At 42.4% G+C, this 16,388-nt stretch overlaps 1 protein-coding gene across 1 annotated transcript in view; it reads left to right on the forward strand.

Moving 5' to 3' along the window:
* Window positions 1–16,388, forward strand: part of DAB2IP (DAB2 interacting protein) — a 544,763-nt gene that overhangs the window by 8,164 nt on the left and 520,211 nt on the right. Inside the window, 1 exon segment of the mRNA XM_075185680.1 lies at window positions 1,553–1,679. Within this exon segment, the coding sequence (XP_075041781.1) occupies window positions 1,553–1,679 (127 nt within the window).

The following is a 16,388-nucleotide window of genomic DNA, read 5'->3' on the forward strand; positions in this document are numbered from 1 at the left end:
AATTGGGTGGAAATAAACTCCATCTATTCTTGCATGGGAAATTAATAAATGGGTATTTCATAGTGGTTTACATAATTTCTACAGTCTCACCTTATACTGGCTGTGAGCGGCCATGATTCCTACTCTCAGGTGGGGCGGAGCAGTGATGACACTAGCACTACGCTACAGGAATCGCAGGTAAGAGGGGGGCAGGTAATTCCAGACCCCCCTCCTGAGGACCCTGCTTTTCAGATTATGTTCTGTATCTGGCGCATGTTTTATTTTTTGCTTTGTCTTTTAAGTGTAATAAATAAATGTAGGACTTGAGTCATTATTTAAAAGTATGGCAAAAAAAGGAATAAATGTTCTCCGGGACAAACCATGTTACAATACAAGGGGTGCAAATTAGTTTATTATTTTGCACATAAGATAAATATTGACTGTTTTTCCATGTAGCACACAAATACTTAATAGTTTTATTTTTACACTGAATTTTATAGTTGATCTAGGACCTGCCCTACCCCAACTATAAATCTGTCCACACATTTTAAATTTACCTCCCCCCTCCAATGCAACATAGTTTTGCCCAGGTGCAAAGTTACTCCTTTTTTATGCTTTGCTCTCCTTAATGACTCAGGTCCACATATGTTTAACTCTGCGCGTGTTGGAGGCATGTTGTGTACCTTAGCGTGTAGTCATACGGGAAGTACGTGTAATGTCTATATTAGTGTGAAATCGGCTCCTCACCTTGATGGACATCCATATCGATATGGGAAATGTGATGATGATGAAGATAAACGATACAATGACCAAAATTCAGCCGCAACATCCGAGCCCGTTATCAGGATCGCCTGCAACAGACACCACAGTCAGTGAGGTCACCTCTATCCACAAATATTACCCACTATTTATCAATCCGCTGCTATAGTGCATATATATATTGTGGCAAGTCTGTGGGTTGGGTGCAAGAGCTTACAATCTAGCACAGTGCCTCCTAAAGGCGATGTCCTCAGTTTATATAAGTTATTAATTACTCCTTTTTTATGCTTTGCTCTTCTTAAGGACTCAGGCCCGTAGAGGTTGAGGTGGTCCTATAATGATCCAAGTCTAGGATTCATTAATGGGAGGAACTGTTACATAAATATGGCACCATGCAGAGGGCATTTTTTTGAAAAATAATGTTCTTATTCACTAGTTCTGTTCTAACAGTCATGAAAAGACAACGTGTTACAGTTTACCCATCCTCAGCCTCACCTTACAGTATATTTTCTGGTTAAGCTCCATATGATTTGTTGTTTAGTAAAAATATTTTTTATTGCCATTTCTATGTATATAAGTTGTCATAATATTACATAAACATAAGAAAAATACATTTCAGTTAAGATGTACATATCTTATCCTTCACCGTCTGATGCAAAGTCTGCAATAAAATAAGTGACAAAACGTTAATTCCTCTCTGTATTGTGGAAAGGTCACACTGAGCCACCCCCGGGGTAATGTGATGGTCATTCTTGTATTTGAGTTTAACCCATAAGAAGCCAAATGTCTCACAATCCCTTTGTGATTCCTGTAGGTCTACCCAACCCTCAGCCGGAAGGGATATGGAGAATCGGGGAGATGTCGGAGGCTGCAGAGAACCATTAGTGCTCCCCTGGGCAGGTCATGCCCTGAACACGCTCCTGACACTATATTTGAACACGGTAAGTGCAGTATGTTTATAGCCTATGAACTAGCGATGAAATCTTCTGTCAGTCACGGCTAGAGAAGTCAGAGGATCGTTTGTATGTTCTTTATACAACGCTGTGTCCACATAGAGCTACACAATGGTGGCAGAGATTAGGAGCTGTATTTAATAAAATATATTTTGTTCAGTCCTTGAAACTAAAACCAAGTAGAAGTTAGCAGACGTCAGCTATTTAACTACAATTGTCATTATCCTCAAGCAGCGAGCAGCCTGACTACGTCTACTGTATATGTGACACTAAGGGGGGAATTCAACTCCCCCTGAAGTACCGCAGCGTTAAACATATTGCCATTATTACGGTAATATTAACCCGGGTTTCTGCTGGTAGCTCACGGAGCTGCGAGCAAAAAGCCGGTGTTCAAACTACCGTAATAACGGTAATTACGTGCACTATTATCGTAATAACGGTAATAGTGCGCAGGCCAATTGAGTTCCCCACTAAAGCTGGGTACACATCTAAACAATCTTACTTCATATGCGATTTCTGTAACGATTTCAGCAATGAATGAAAGTCCTGATTATCATTTCGATTCATGTGCACACACCTACACAATTTACCTTCAGATCTGTGATCTTCATCTCTCATAACCATCTGCTGAAAATATCTGAACACTGTACAGATATCTGCCTACACTGCTGGCTGTGAGTCCGTACACACTGCCACATTTACCTGACATCATTCCATCGTTGATGGTGATTTTTAGGAAGTTTAGAGAACCAAATGACAAGATTGCGATGTGTTTTAGTACGATAAAACATGATGAGAGTACACACAATATCTGAACAAACGTTTGTGAATCATGTGATCTGCACAATAATTGCATAGGTCTGTACCCAGCTTAAGGCATCTACGTCTCTTGGCGGAAAAGCTTCACAAATATAATCAGGGCTGTAATTACCGCACAGGCAACTAGAGGCATCGTTTTACAGTTCTGGTTGTTTTGGCTCCATGTGCCGACATGTAGAGAGCTGCAGTGCTCTGTTTTAGAACAGGGGTGAATTTTTGGCACATAGAGGAGAGATCTGCACACACACTGCCAGGCAATGATGAATCTAACTACCAGGGGTGCGCCCCCTACCTTTGACCCATCTCCTCCAGACACATCCCCAGTGGCTGTAAAGCCCCCTCCCCTATCGAGGGGGCGCAAGGAGCCACATACGGAGAAAGAAATATGTCGCTCTCTCCGCTATATTTATCGTCATACAATTTATTTTACTCAATACAAATAACCAGTTCTCAGGGCAGCACAGTTTATGTAATAGGGATGCATGCACTTAGTAAATACCATTTTAAGATTTTATATGAGCTGCCAAATTCGCACATTGCGACAGCTGGAGTTAGGGTCACAGAGTGGCCAGGTAGAGAACGATTTCCCTCGCTCTGTTTTCAATTACAGTAAAACATCTCAAATTGTGTTCGTTTGACATAGGGCATCATAATATTGCTGCTCCGGGTAAGTGTAAGGAGCCACCCCTAGAACTGGCTCCATCCATTCTGGAGGTCGTCCTGCTAAAGGCCCGACAGAAGTGTGGTGACGTTCACTGCGCATACGCCGGCACACACGCATGTACTCAGAAGAGCAGAGCATGGACACCCTGGGTGGATCGTTGCTCTCCATTGTTGAGATTTCAGATGTGAGCATTATATATTATGAACATTCTACCAGAGAGGTTTTATCTCGTTGGTTAAGTGAACTGACTTGTTACCTTTTGTGAAAAATGCTCTAAACAAAATAATATTCATACTTCTGAAGGATTTTTTCAATGGTTTCTATAGATTTTGCAATTAATCATCAAACATACTGAAGGTGTGGGAAATAGTACCCATGCACAATTCTGTGGGGTCTACGGAGAACCATTACTGCTCCTCCAGGCAGACTACAAATTAAAGAAAAGAAAATCTGTTCCACAAAATATTCTGCATTTAACTGCAAAACTTTGCACCTTCCACGTCCTTAAATAGATCTAGGGCTAGATTTACTAAGCAGCGGGTTTGAAAAAGTGGGGATGTTGCCTATAGCAACCAATCCGATTATAGCTGTCATTTTGTAGTAAGCACTAAATAAATGAAAGCTAGAATCTGATTGGTTGCTATAGGCAACATCCCCACTTTTTCAAACCCGCAGCTTAGTAAATCTAGCCCCTAAACATGCACAAAAGTTCACCCCAATTTTTCTCATCTACAGATGGCCATAAAATTTTGCACCCTTTGTTGGCTTTAAGTTTGAAATTTAAATTCTGGCAGTGATACAAAACTGTGGCCATCTATGGAACACAGTGAAAATGTCCAAACTTTGATTTGTATCTCGTTGTTAACCCCTGACTTTTGATGTTGATGCTACCTATATATTTTCAGCTCAGGAAAAGTTTTGAGGCAGATGCGTCAGTAAGATGTGCTAGCCGTCAGGAAGGAGCAGGATTGTACAAAGACTGTTATTTCTGTACCATTTTTCTTAAACTCAAATGTTTCTTTTTATTGTTCTTTTCTCATTCATATGGACATATATATCACATCAGATATGTTTCTTATTCTTGTATTGAGGTTTGAGGAGTGGGTGGGTTAGAATCCAGCGTAGACTGTCCCCTTAACTGGATTACACCCAGGTACACCCGAGAGGACAGATTCCTGCAGCTCAGCGCTGTGATCTATACTCGCCGTGAAATACGTCCATGCATGATTTTAGAATGGAAATTATAGGTTTTTATGTCACCACAGCATGAGGGGGGGGGGGGAAATGATCCTAAATTATATGGGTTCAGCTGAAACTAAACATTGCGTTTCCTACGAAGCATTTTCCTTTGTGTGTCTGGTATGTTGTGGATTTTTCTCCGTTATTCCTGGCAGCAACATTTTACTGTTTACTTATGGATTCCAAAGTCTATATAAACGCTGTGCACTGGGGATTATTCCTGTAAAGAAACATTATACTCAAATATTACATATTGTTTCAGTAAAAATAGAGTATTCTCATGTATGGATTATGCTTTTTTTTACCCCATTTATTTATTAATTAGTTTGAAAATAAACATTGTGGGCCTGATTTATTAAAGCACGTTTATGCCGACTCGTGCTGTATTCCGCTTTAAATATCCAATTCATCTTTGAGCGCAAAAGATCCTTACTACACCCTACAATTTAAAGGGCAAATCAAGGAGGGTACTGGACGTATGCACGTAGTCAGTGTACAGTAAGGGCCAAGCTGGAGCGCACACAGCACCGTCTGATACAAGTTTTGGGCATCTCTAAGGTACGTGATTTTCTGTTGCCAGCTACAGGTCTGGTGTAAGTGCCGATTACTAGTGATGATGGATGTGTATCAACTGTAAAAATGCACTTTATGTACAGTAGACATTAACAGCCTAAGAAATGTACTTTATTGAAAAAACTTTTTTTAAATGTTTTGCCATTAATGACTATATTATTAATAAGTGACATTAATTTAATATTTTTTTTTAAATGTACATTTTTTTGTGACTTGATATTCCACATTGGTATTGGACGTATCCTGCAGTGTCTTGTCTGTTGGAGCAGAGCGGACCTAGATCTGTATTCATCAGCAGACGTATCTTTAGATTGTGAGAGAACGTATACATATAGATTATTTTTGTAGTACATAATTTTTACTCTTTTGGCTAAAAACACTTACCCTTAGAAAAAGTGATAACTTTTATGTACAGAAGCGACATTACAAAAAAAAACCAACAAAAAAACGAGCATAATCATCATAACGTGAGAATCCCTATACCCTCTACATCAAGGGTTTTCAGTCCCACTGTCCACGCGTGAACTGGCTAGCCGGATCACGCTTGCGTATGTCCCCCTTAGAGTGGCGTGGTGATGCGGTAAGTCATAGTTGCCAACCTTTGAAGATTGGCCTCCGGGAGTCTTGGTATGGTGAGGGGGCGGGGCTCCAGGAATTGCATAATTTTGGCCCCGCCTCCGAGACGTAATGATGCAAATGCGTAATTTTACCACAGGGGGCGGACCAAAATTATGCGATTCACGGAGAATCGCATCATAGAGGCTTGAAATCTGCCCACTTCACTAGAAAGTGAGCAGATGCGGGAGAATTGCCAGCTCTCTCTGGAGTCCGGGAGACCTACCCGGAATTCGGGAGTCTCCCAGACATTCCGGGAGAGTAGGCATGTATGCTGTGTAAGTTAACTCTTAGTGCTCCAGAAAACTGGGCATTGGACAATGATATTGTAACAATTAGTGATGCTCGAATTCTTAAAAAAGGTTTTCTTGAACCGGTTTGTTGAATTGTATCTAAAGTATCCATCTTTGGACTGGATCATCGGTACTCCCAGCACAAGTACCGTCATTTCGTACAGCTTTTTCACCTTATAAGTTATTAGAGAAAACTGTATAATATTAAATATTGGTGCTGGTGCTTTTAATGTTCATCATCAGTCTCTTAATGTCAGAGCTGTAATATAAATGCATTACTGGCTGTTAATAGAGCCTGATGGTTTCATGTACAATTCTCCAGCTGCAGACTCTCTGGTTTTTGTATAGATTGTGCATTTTATATCCGGCAGAGGGATAGTATTAGTTCAACCACAAGAGGGGGTTTTCAGACCTTTTCCAGAAGAGTCCCGTGTAATTACATGTGTTTTGTGCTCAGCGATGTGTCTGTGCAGCGTGCAATGAGTTGAACGTTCTGACAGCTGCAGTCACTCGTACAGACGCGGTACAAGAATGTTTACAGTGGAGCCAGGTCTAAGTGTGATATTTGGGGAGCTTAAAACAAACTCCAGTTCTAACCCCGGGGTTTTGCCTTCAACCAATGCGGACTAGCCACAGTCAGACACCAGAACGTACCAATGTTGGTCAGCAGGACTGAGACTCTTCTTAATTCTCTACTGAAACAGGTCTTTTCCTGTACCCACAAATCTGTCACCTGTTTAAATGAGCATTTGTAACTATACAGTATATTTGGTTAGAGCTAATGCAGCTTGTAACCAGGGATGCAAACATGTTCTCTTGCCAAATGTTAGGTTACACTACCCCGTTTTCACCATATCACGTCTTCATGTCACCACAACAATGCCCCTTGTCGCCACCACACAGCCTCTACTATACAGTTGTCTATAAATAGAGAAAAAACAGATACTGAGAATTAAACCTTCATTGTGCAATCATATTGCACAGACCCCAAAGCACTTATATGTTTCTTATTTTTTCCAGTCTGCTCCTTTTCCACCTGATTTTTTATTATTTTTATTTGATATTGACGATGAAGTTGACAATAACTTTGACTGTTACAGGTACCAGTAATTTGCCAAGGAAAGGAGGTAGGTGGTGGGGTTCTCTCTCTGGGAATATAGTTCTAGGATGTAGGGGCTGGAACGGGAGCTGGCTGTCAAAGTTTAGCCCTGGGAGTCGAGACTCAGCCCGGTAGCCTATTAGGTATATTTTAAGGGAAATAAATGCAGGTAGCCCACCCAAGGCAGCCCAATATGGAACTGGCACGGTGCGCAGGTGCCAGCCAGCCCCCAGTCCAGCCAGCCCCTAGGTTGGACCTCTAAAGGGATTGAAACGTTTGGGCAGCATGGTGGCTAAGTGGTTACCACTTCTGCCTCACAGCACTGGGTTCATGAGTTCAATTTTCCAACCATGGCCTTATCTGTGTGGAGTTTGTATGTTCTCCCTGTGTTTGTGTGGGTTTCCTCCGGGTGCTCCGGTCTCCTCCCACACTCCAAAAACATACTGGTAGGTTAATTGGCTGCTAACAAATTGACCCCTAGTCTGTCTGTCTGTCTGTGTGTGTGTGTGTGTGTGTGTGTGTGTGTGTGTGTGTGTGTTAGGGATTTTAGACTGTAAGCCCCAATGGGGCAGGGACTGATGTGAGTTCTCTGCACAGCGCTGCGGAATTAGTGGCGCTATATAAATAAATGGTGATGATGATGATCTAACAGAAGTTATTGAGTGGCGAGACCCCGATACTCAGATATTGACTCTAACTACTAAGCAGGAGGGTAGTCAATGAACCAAACAGTTTTCCATCTGTTCCCATCTTCTGCCATGTCTGTGCCACCTTCATATGCCCTGTGTTCGGTGTCGTGTACCAGCTCTCAACTAATATCCGTGCTGCTTGTTCCCTTACATGGGCATGAAACACAGATAATGTGGCAAGGGGAAAGCGGGTAGAAACCACAGCTGAGAGGAGTAAACACCAGGATGAATTCCGTGATAGATGATACATTTCCATTCTCTAATTGCAGATTTCGCAGCAAAAATCTTTTTTTCCCAGCAGATTACTCTCCTGATCATAAACACCGTGGATGGCACCGTCCCACATCATCCATCACCTCTCAGTCCCTAGAAGACTTTACATAATTGTCCTCCTGCTTGATGACAATTGCCTGGGCGGTTTTGTTTCATTCTAATGACACAGTAACGTTGGCGCTTGTTAATGACATCCCAGGAGCCATGCCAGGTAGCCCACGGCGCCATAATCGGAGCGTAGCAAGTTCATTGTTTAATTTCTAATGAATTATAATTACACTTTATCTAAGTTTTTCAGTAAGGGACATTTTTGAAAAAAAAATGGGAAGACAACAAAGCCTTGTTGTCTTGTTCAGTAAAATGTGGTTCTCCTATGTCTGGGAAATGCTTTCTTATTTCTGACTGACGCTTTGTATAATCCTGAGAGCGCCAACATTCTCCCCTGTACCCCATAGGGTGCTTTAACCATAGCCGCTGTACATAAACTGATTGACAGAGATATTCTTTTGTCACTCTACAACATAAAGAGTTCTCTGGAGAATTGCTCTGATGTTGTTCTTGGGCGCCAAGAGCTGGGCAATATAACCACCTGGGTAGGTCAGTGTCCGATCATTCCCCACTCTTGCTCTACAAACAGTTGGGTGTCACAGAGGGGATCGACCCCCCTATAGAGATGGGACACCTTTTTTTATTTTTCGATGCACCACAGGAGTCATATGGAAAGATTTTAAAGCATACACAAGGAGGTCTTGTCCTTGGGCATTCATTCTGGAGTCGGATGATGCCATAAAGGCAGAAGTTTTCGATGCAGATGCCAACTGTCTGGTGGATTCTCCCCCCCCCCTCCCCTCCCCCATCCCCACCTCCCAGAATGACCCGAATGACTTCAGAGTAAGAGGGCAAAGTCAGTTCTGTTACAGGACACTGCCAAGGACAACGTTTTCCTTATCAGAACTTCTGTCTATAAGTAAAGGGACCATTATGGTAATCTGGCTTGTCCCTCGGGGGTTATGCATTCACCCCCATCTATATCTACCATTGTTTCAACCAGTCGCAAGACTTTTACTACCAATTCTCTCATTTTCACTCTGAATTATATTCTCCCAATATCTTTAAACACTAATGGAGGACATTTATCAAACCTTCTAAAAAAGGACAAGTGAAGGTGTTGCCCCTAGTAACCAATCAGATTCTACCTATCATGTCTTGAGTAGATTCTAGAAAATTATAGATAGAATCTGATTGGTTGCTATTGGCAACACCTCCTCTGTTCCTATTTACAATGTTTGATAAATCTATCCCCAAGGGAAAGGCTGTGTCCTCTTGGCTGTAGATAACATCTTTCTCTGTGGGTAAAGGCCCCTGGGAACAATGGAATCCCAGTGGAGATTTATAAATCTTTTCTAAAAATACCAATTACCCACCTATTACATTCTTACAATCCTGCCCTAGATTCATGATCACTACCCAAGAATATGTCTGATGCAATGATAGTGTTCTTCTACAAGCCCGATAAGGACCTCTACTTAGTCAGCTCCTTTAGACCTGTGTCCTTATTGCAGGTGGACATTATTTATTGCAGCTGATAGCACTCAGGTTAAATTGTAGTTTAGGTTGCCTATCGTGTGATCCTTCTCTATTGTGAATATTACTACATTCTTAATCATTCATTGGCTCCTCAAAGTGAAATAGTGTTGAGGGTGGTGTTGAGGGTTCCTGGACACAGCCAGAGCCATTGATTCTGACCTTTATCTGATAAGTAAAACTACTACAGTCCTCACCCTGTGTTTGGGAGTGTGGTATTGGCTCAGTATTAGATTATTTTTCCCTGTCCCCTGCCCCCACCCCAATACAGGCAATAGCGGTAGTGTCTTTGGTCAGATTAATCCAAAAGGTGCGATGATAATGGTGTTGAGCATCCTTGGGGAGAGAAGTTCAAGCGATCACTCTGTATGGCAGCTACTCAGGACTTTCAATTACCTGGGAAAAGGTTTTCTTGAAAACTACAAGAGAGCTCAGTCTCTCAATAACTTGGCCGCTGTCTCCTGGACATCATTGAACATGATCATAAGCGGCGCTTGTAAACAGGGAACATTTTTTCCTTTAAAGTCCTGACCGCTTCTCCACTAACGACATCTCCTTTCAGTGCTCTGGTAAATGTAGTGGATAAAGTCCGAATTGTTTTAGGTCACAACGGGCCTCAGGAGACCCGCAACAGACCAGAACTTCAGTACGTCCTTGTACTCTGTGATTAATGCTCCGTTATTTAGCAGCGACATTGATAGATCCTGGCCAATTACAGGCTCAACAAGGGCCAGGGTGGGAGTGAGTTCCAGTGCTCATTACACACATAATAGTGTCAGTCTAGTTTGTATTAGTTACTGCAGGAAAAACTCTCATTTGCTACATGTGACTGCAGCCTTACAATTTTGCAGTCTATTTGTAACCATGCCCAGAGGTTTGTCTTCTACCTACCAAGGAAAAGTCCACATTTTGCTGAATAAAAAGAAGTAAAAAGCAGGTATTGTTAGTACTATGCTTTATTTCTATGGTACCACAAAGGTCTTCGGTGCCGTGCATAGAGCATGTACAAAACACGGCATTACAAAAAGAGTGCAATTAAAAGACAACTCAGCTGAGACAAAGCGGTATAGGTGAGTACCAGGAAGCATAGAAGCAAGGAAAGGGGAAGAGGAAAGTTAGGGAGTGAAATAGGCTGACCTGAGCCCAGCGATGAGGCGCTACTAACAGGGACAGAGCAGTGACGCAGATGGGAAGGAAAAGGAGAACCAAGGGCAGGGTCTACTGCCGAGGTACAAAAATGAAGCTGGTGAGCCGATGGCACAGGCAACAGAGGAGGACATGAGGAAAAGAGGGTCCTGCTCATGGGAGCTTACAATCTAAAGGTAGTAATCTCACTGCAAAAGTTTTGTATAAAATGTGGCAGAAATTTATGTGTTAGGAAACATTGGACGTCTCCAGGTCTGATATGGTATTTTCAGTGGCTTTCCGTGGGCTGGATTTTCCATTAGGCACAGGAGGAGAGTGCATAGGATTTGGTGGGGGACGAGAAGCAACTTTCCAAGCCCATCCCCCCCCCCCCCCCCCCCACTGTACATGTTTCAAACCCATTTTGTTCATCAGCCAGGAAATACTGACGAGGGAGTGAGATGAATCCACCGGGAGATGTGCAGGGGACATGTGAATACAGGAGGTGGGTTTGACTTGATGATGTCACTTGCTTCATCAGGTGGGTGGGGCAAGTGCGCATATTGATGCTAATTGGGTCATCACATCCCTCCCCACTTAATGTTCACTGAGGTGCGCGGACCTCAACCTGTTCTCTTGGGAGTTCAGGAATTCATTCAGCCAACATTTAGGGTGTAAGGACGGAATATGTAAACAGTAAATAGAAGAAATCTATACTTCAATACTGAAATGGCAGGAGTTCCATAATAGTTTTAAATACTAAGTTGGTAACTCCTTTATTTTCGGTTTCCAGTGAGGTGTCCATACATAATGCCTGGTGACTTGACCTAAGAATGGATCAAAGAGCTTTCATTCTTTTCAGCGACTCCTCACGTCTTTCATTCTATAAAAGCAGTGTGATAAATTCAGCTTGTGCAGATGAAACCGCTCAGCATGAGCCGCATTGTAATATGAACATTTCCAGCTCTATAAGGTACATTGTGCGGATAGAAATCCTCCTCTTATTGCACCGGGATACAATCAGGCAGGATTACACGTTTGTCATGGTACATCTCACATGGACTAGGTAAGGGATGTATTTTCTAGGTCCTCATGTTTTAAAGCTTTGCAGCTTATAGGAAACTGCTTTTCACCCCACTTAGGAGTGGGGTGAAAAATGTATAGAAGATAATGTATGGTTGCTGAATCTCACTTAACCCTTTGCTCGATATTGTGCTATAGACATGAAAAGCAAATAACACAAATTCAATAAATGAAAACAATATATTAATTGAGCATTCTACTGTAAAGCATTTTGACAAGTAGAATATTCTTAAAATTTCCTCTTAAAAATATTGCAGTTTGGACACACTTGTCTCCATCCCCTGTGCCGTTCTGTAGCACTCAGCTTGCATCTCACATCAGCCGTTCTATGAGTGGCTCAGTGATGCACAGAATGTCAGCAATCAGTTACAAATCTGGTGACAACAGGAATCTACATTCAGGATGACAGTAGCACTGCACATTCGGTATAATCCGTTCTGTATCACTATAATCCTGGGTTCCTGGAATCACAGGCTAAGCCGTTATTGCAGAGCTCTGCGCTTTGCCTACTGTTATGAATTCTGACATTACCAATATATTTTCTAGAAAATAGCAATTGGATATTACTTATTTCATATAACATTATATCTAGCTTTGAACTGCTTAAAGTTATTTAAACATGATACCACCATACATTTATGTTTTTAAAGCAGCAATCCCATGAAAAAAAGCAGTTTAACATAAAACACTGTTGCAGGCTATGTTAGTATTTACCATTTTCCCTGGTTTAATTTATTCAGGCTGCTGTTAATGATTTATGATGCTGGACTACCATGGCAACCACAGTCACATGGTACCTGTAGTGAGCAGAGAGCATATATTTCTAATTTTTTTACTTCCCTTACTAGAAATCCCGAAGACGAGGTCCAAGGGGCAAGGATGGGGGGGGGCGTGATGATGGTTCATGGAATTGTGATGCGATTAAACCTGTGGCCTATATTACTTAGCTGAACCAGTGCTACTCATTGTGTCTTGTCCTATGGTCACATGATCAGCTACTACCTAGTGGGATTACCCTGGGGAGCTGTGACTTGTTGGTGTCCTGCAGCGAAGCCCATTGCCTCCTTGTAGGGGGTTCGTGGCAAAAATTAGATGCTCATTAGACTCCACACCCCAGATGTGCAAATGCCAAATACTAACTGCAAGGTGGGTTCACTAATTGTAACCCTGGGATTTAAGTGGAAGTTTTCAAATTATGGTTGGTAGAGCTTGTCTAGCTCGTATTACTTTGGAATGTGGGGAAGGCCAATGCATAACAGCCTAAAGCTTCCTATATCTGAAGTGACGGCTTTGCATCCTCCTAGTTAAGGTAAATTCAGAATGTTATAGACTTCTAGAGAGTGTGATGCAGGAATCTATTAACAGGAACAGGTCAGACATCAGAGACTTGCAGCGGAATGCTAGAATGACATCACACAAGCTGCCCCTGGTGTTATAACATCCGTACTTGTCAGCTTATCCTTAATGAACAGACTTCTCCCAGTGTGCAGGACTAATTGAGATTAATTTCCTTTTTATACACAGTTTACACTCATTAGGCTTTGTTTTGTGGAGCCCCCGGCTGTATTAGCTGCATCAGAGTTTGTGTTACACATGTTATAGTTTAGCTGGTTAAGTGGATGAAAGTGATTTAGAGCCCAGTTTCTATATATGAAAGACTTCAATCATTTACCTGTATTACACTTCCTTTGGATGACCCAGTATCCGTTGCCTTCACCACTTGAACACAGATTTAATGGCTGTAAAGATAGGGATCATTGATCCCTAGAATAAACACATTTTGAAACCACTGGCACTTTTTCTTTTGAAAGAAAGCCAGGACCTCTGACGCATTAGCAGAAACAAAATTGTTACAATAAAAAATACAAACATTTCTTTATTTAAATTTTTATTCTACACTTATGCAATATAGGTGTGTAAATAAAGTTTATATTTGCAGTATTCATACAACTGTCTTATTCTGCATTTAGATGAGAGCGATCCCTACCTATAATTAAATATATCACATTGTGAAGTAAACCAGAGGGGCAGGAAAGACAAGAAAAAAGGGTAAACTAAGGGACATAATAGAGGTTGTGCAAAGCCATCTAACTTAGTGATGGATAACCTGATATACTTCATGGGCAGCATGGTGCTGCCTTCTAACCTTCAAAAGGGACGCACATCACCCTATTCCTCGGAAATAAGGTAAAACAATACATTTAATGAAAGAAAGAGACACCTATCTGTAATAACATATCAGCAGCATTTTACGCAAGTGTTACAAGCTGACAAAGCAGGAAGGAGCTGGGAGCCACAGGAAAAGTTTCGGGGAGCTTCATGTGGCCCTAGGGCCGTATGTTGGCATTCACTGATCTAATTCCTATGTTTTCTATGTATCAAGGCAAACATTACTTGGCAGCTTTGCCCGGGTGTCTGTTGGGGGGGGAGTGGCCAATGGAGCAGGGCCATCTTTTCAATTGGGCACGATGGGCAGGTGCCCAGGGGCCCCACGGGCAAGGGGGCCCATATGCAGGGCTCTTAATTAGAATAAATAATCCTGCAAAAGAAAAAACCTGCAAAAAAAACCTTCAAGGGTCACTGAGCAAGTACATCTATCTATCTCTATATATCTATATATATATATATATATCTATATATGTAGGGGCCCCTGTGCACTGCTTTGCCCGGGGGCCCATAATGTTGTTAAGATGGCCCCGCAATGGAGTCGGGATGGAGCAAATGCCGTACACCCCGGGTAATGTGATCGTCACAATGCAGTCCCTCCACTGCCAACATTCTCCATCACCTCAGAAGGGGTTGAGGTCAACTTTGCTCCGTATACATAAATATGATATATGACGCTGTTCTGCGCGGAAGACAGCGCGCGGCCTCTGGTGTTGCTCAGCTTTCGTTTAACTAGCAAAGAGAACTAATTTTGCCCGTGTTTGCAAGACACGTCTTCCTGCAGCAGAATAAGTTTTCTGCTCCTGTCTTCTGAGTTACTGAATAGAAAACAGAGCTGTACATTATTCTCTTTAGAAGGATGGTATCTATAGATCTTCTGGAGAAGTATTTTATAGAGTATGTGGAAGCCTCATGCTGTCTGGTTTCTTTTGCTGTTGGAATCCATTAGTTAAATTAAGCTGAAGGAATTCTGTGTGGGCCTCTGCCAATTCCTCTAAAAAGCGATACCAAACAATACCTTGGACAAGTCCTTAGGCGCGGCTGGCATGCATCCTCAGTAAGTTCTTTGCTCAGGCACAAAGACCAATATCGCTGCGGCTATTCTAATGGAAAGCTGAGGAGTAATCTAAGTAATTAATCTAAGAGCTCACATAATGCCACTCTTAAAAGCATCAGGAACTTTCTTGATATTAAAGTGCATAAGACATTCTAGATTTAAAGATGCAACTACCTGTAATCTTGGAGGTCTTTGTATTGTAGCAGGTAGATGGTCCTCGGGGGCTATCTGGCTGTTTTTCATCTTATGAGGGTGGGACAGGGTAAAGATTTATGTTATGTTTATTACAGTAATATCCTGACTGTCAAGCATGACTCACTTACACATTAGTGGGCTTTCATTTTTGTCCTTTATTTTCCAATTGTGGTCATATGATCTACATTTATTAACAGTTCATAAATTTAGCCAACATTGTTGAAACTAGAAAAGTTGTTATCAGACTATGACGTAGCTTCGGTGGGACAGTGTGGTGCCACCTCCTGTTGTTTTCAACATTTTGCAGTTTAACCCTCTTGTTGTGGGCACTGTTTATTCAGTAATGAGGAGAGTTCAGGGAGGAGACAGGTAATTCCAAGCATATGACCTTTATTGTTATATAGGAATCCTACAGAAATCAGGAGCACGGCGACAGGAGCACAGTAATCAGGAGCACAGTGCAGGTGTACAGTAATCAGGAGCACGGCGACAGGTGTACAGTAATCAGGAGCACAGTAATCAGGAGCACGGCGACAGGTGTACAGTAATCAGGAGCACGGCGACAGGTGTACAGTAATCAGGAGCACGGCGACAGGAGCACAGTAATCAGGAGCACAGTGACAGGTGTACAGTAATCAGGAACACAGTGACAGGTGTACAGTAATCAGGAACACAGTGACAGGTGTACAGTAATCAGGAGCACAGCGACAGGTGTACAGTAATCAGGAGCACGGCGACAGGTGTACAGTAATCAGGAGCACGGCGACAGGTGTACAGTAATCAGGAGCACAGTGACAGGAGCACAGTAATCAGGAGCACAGTGACAGGTGTACAGTAATCAGGAACACAGTGACAGGTGTACAGTAATCAGGAGCACAGTGACAGGTGTACAGTAATCAGGAGCACAGTGACAGGTGCACAGTAATCAGGAGCACAGTGACAGGTGTACAGTAATTAGGAGCACAGTGACAGGTGTACAGTAATCAGGAGCACAGTGACAGGTGCACAGCAATCGGGAGAACAGTGACAGGTGTACAGTAATTGGGAGCACAGTGACAGGAGCACAGTAATCAGGAGCACAGCGACAGGTGCACAGTAATCAGGAGCACAGTGACAGGTGCACAGTAATCAGGAGCACAGTGACAGGTGTACAGTAATCAGGAACACAGCGACAGGTGCACAGTAATCAGGAGCACAGCGACAGGTGTACAGTAATCAGGAGC

This window comes from Mixophyes fleayi, chromosome 9, assembly GCF_038048845.1.
Source record: "Mixophyes fleayi isolate aMixFle1 chromosome 9, aMixFle1.hap1, whole genome shotgun sequence".
NCBI classification, from domain to species: Eukaryota; Metazoa; Chordata; class Amphibia; order Anura; family Limnodynastidae; genus Mixophyes; species Mixophyes fleayi.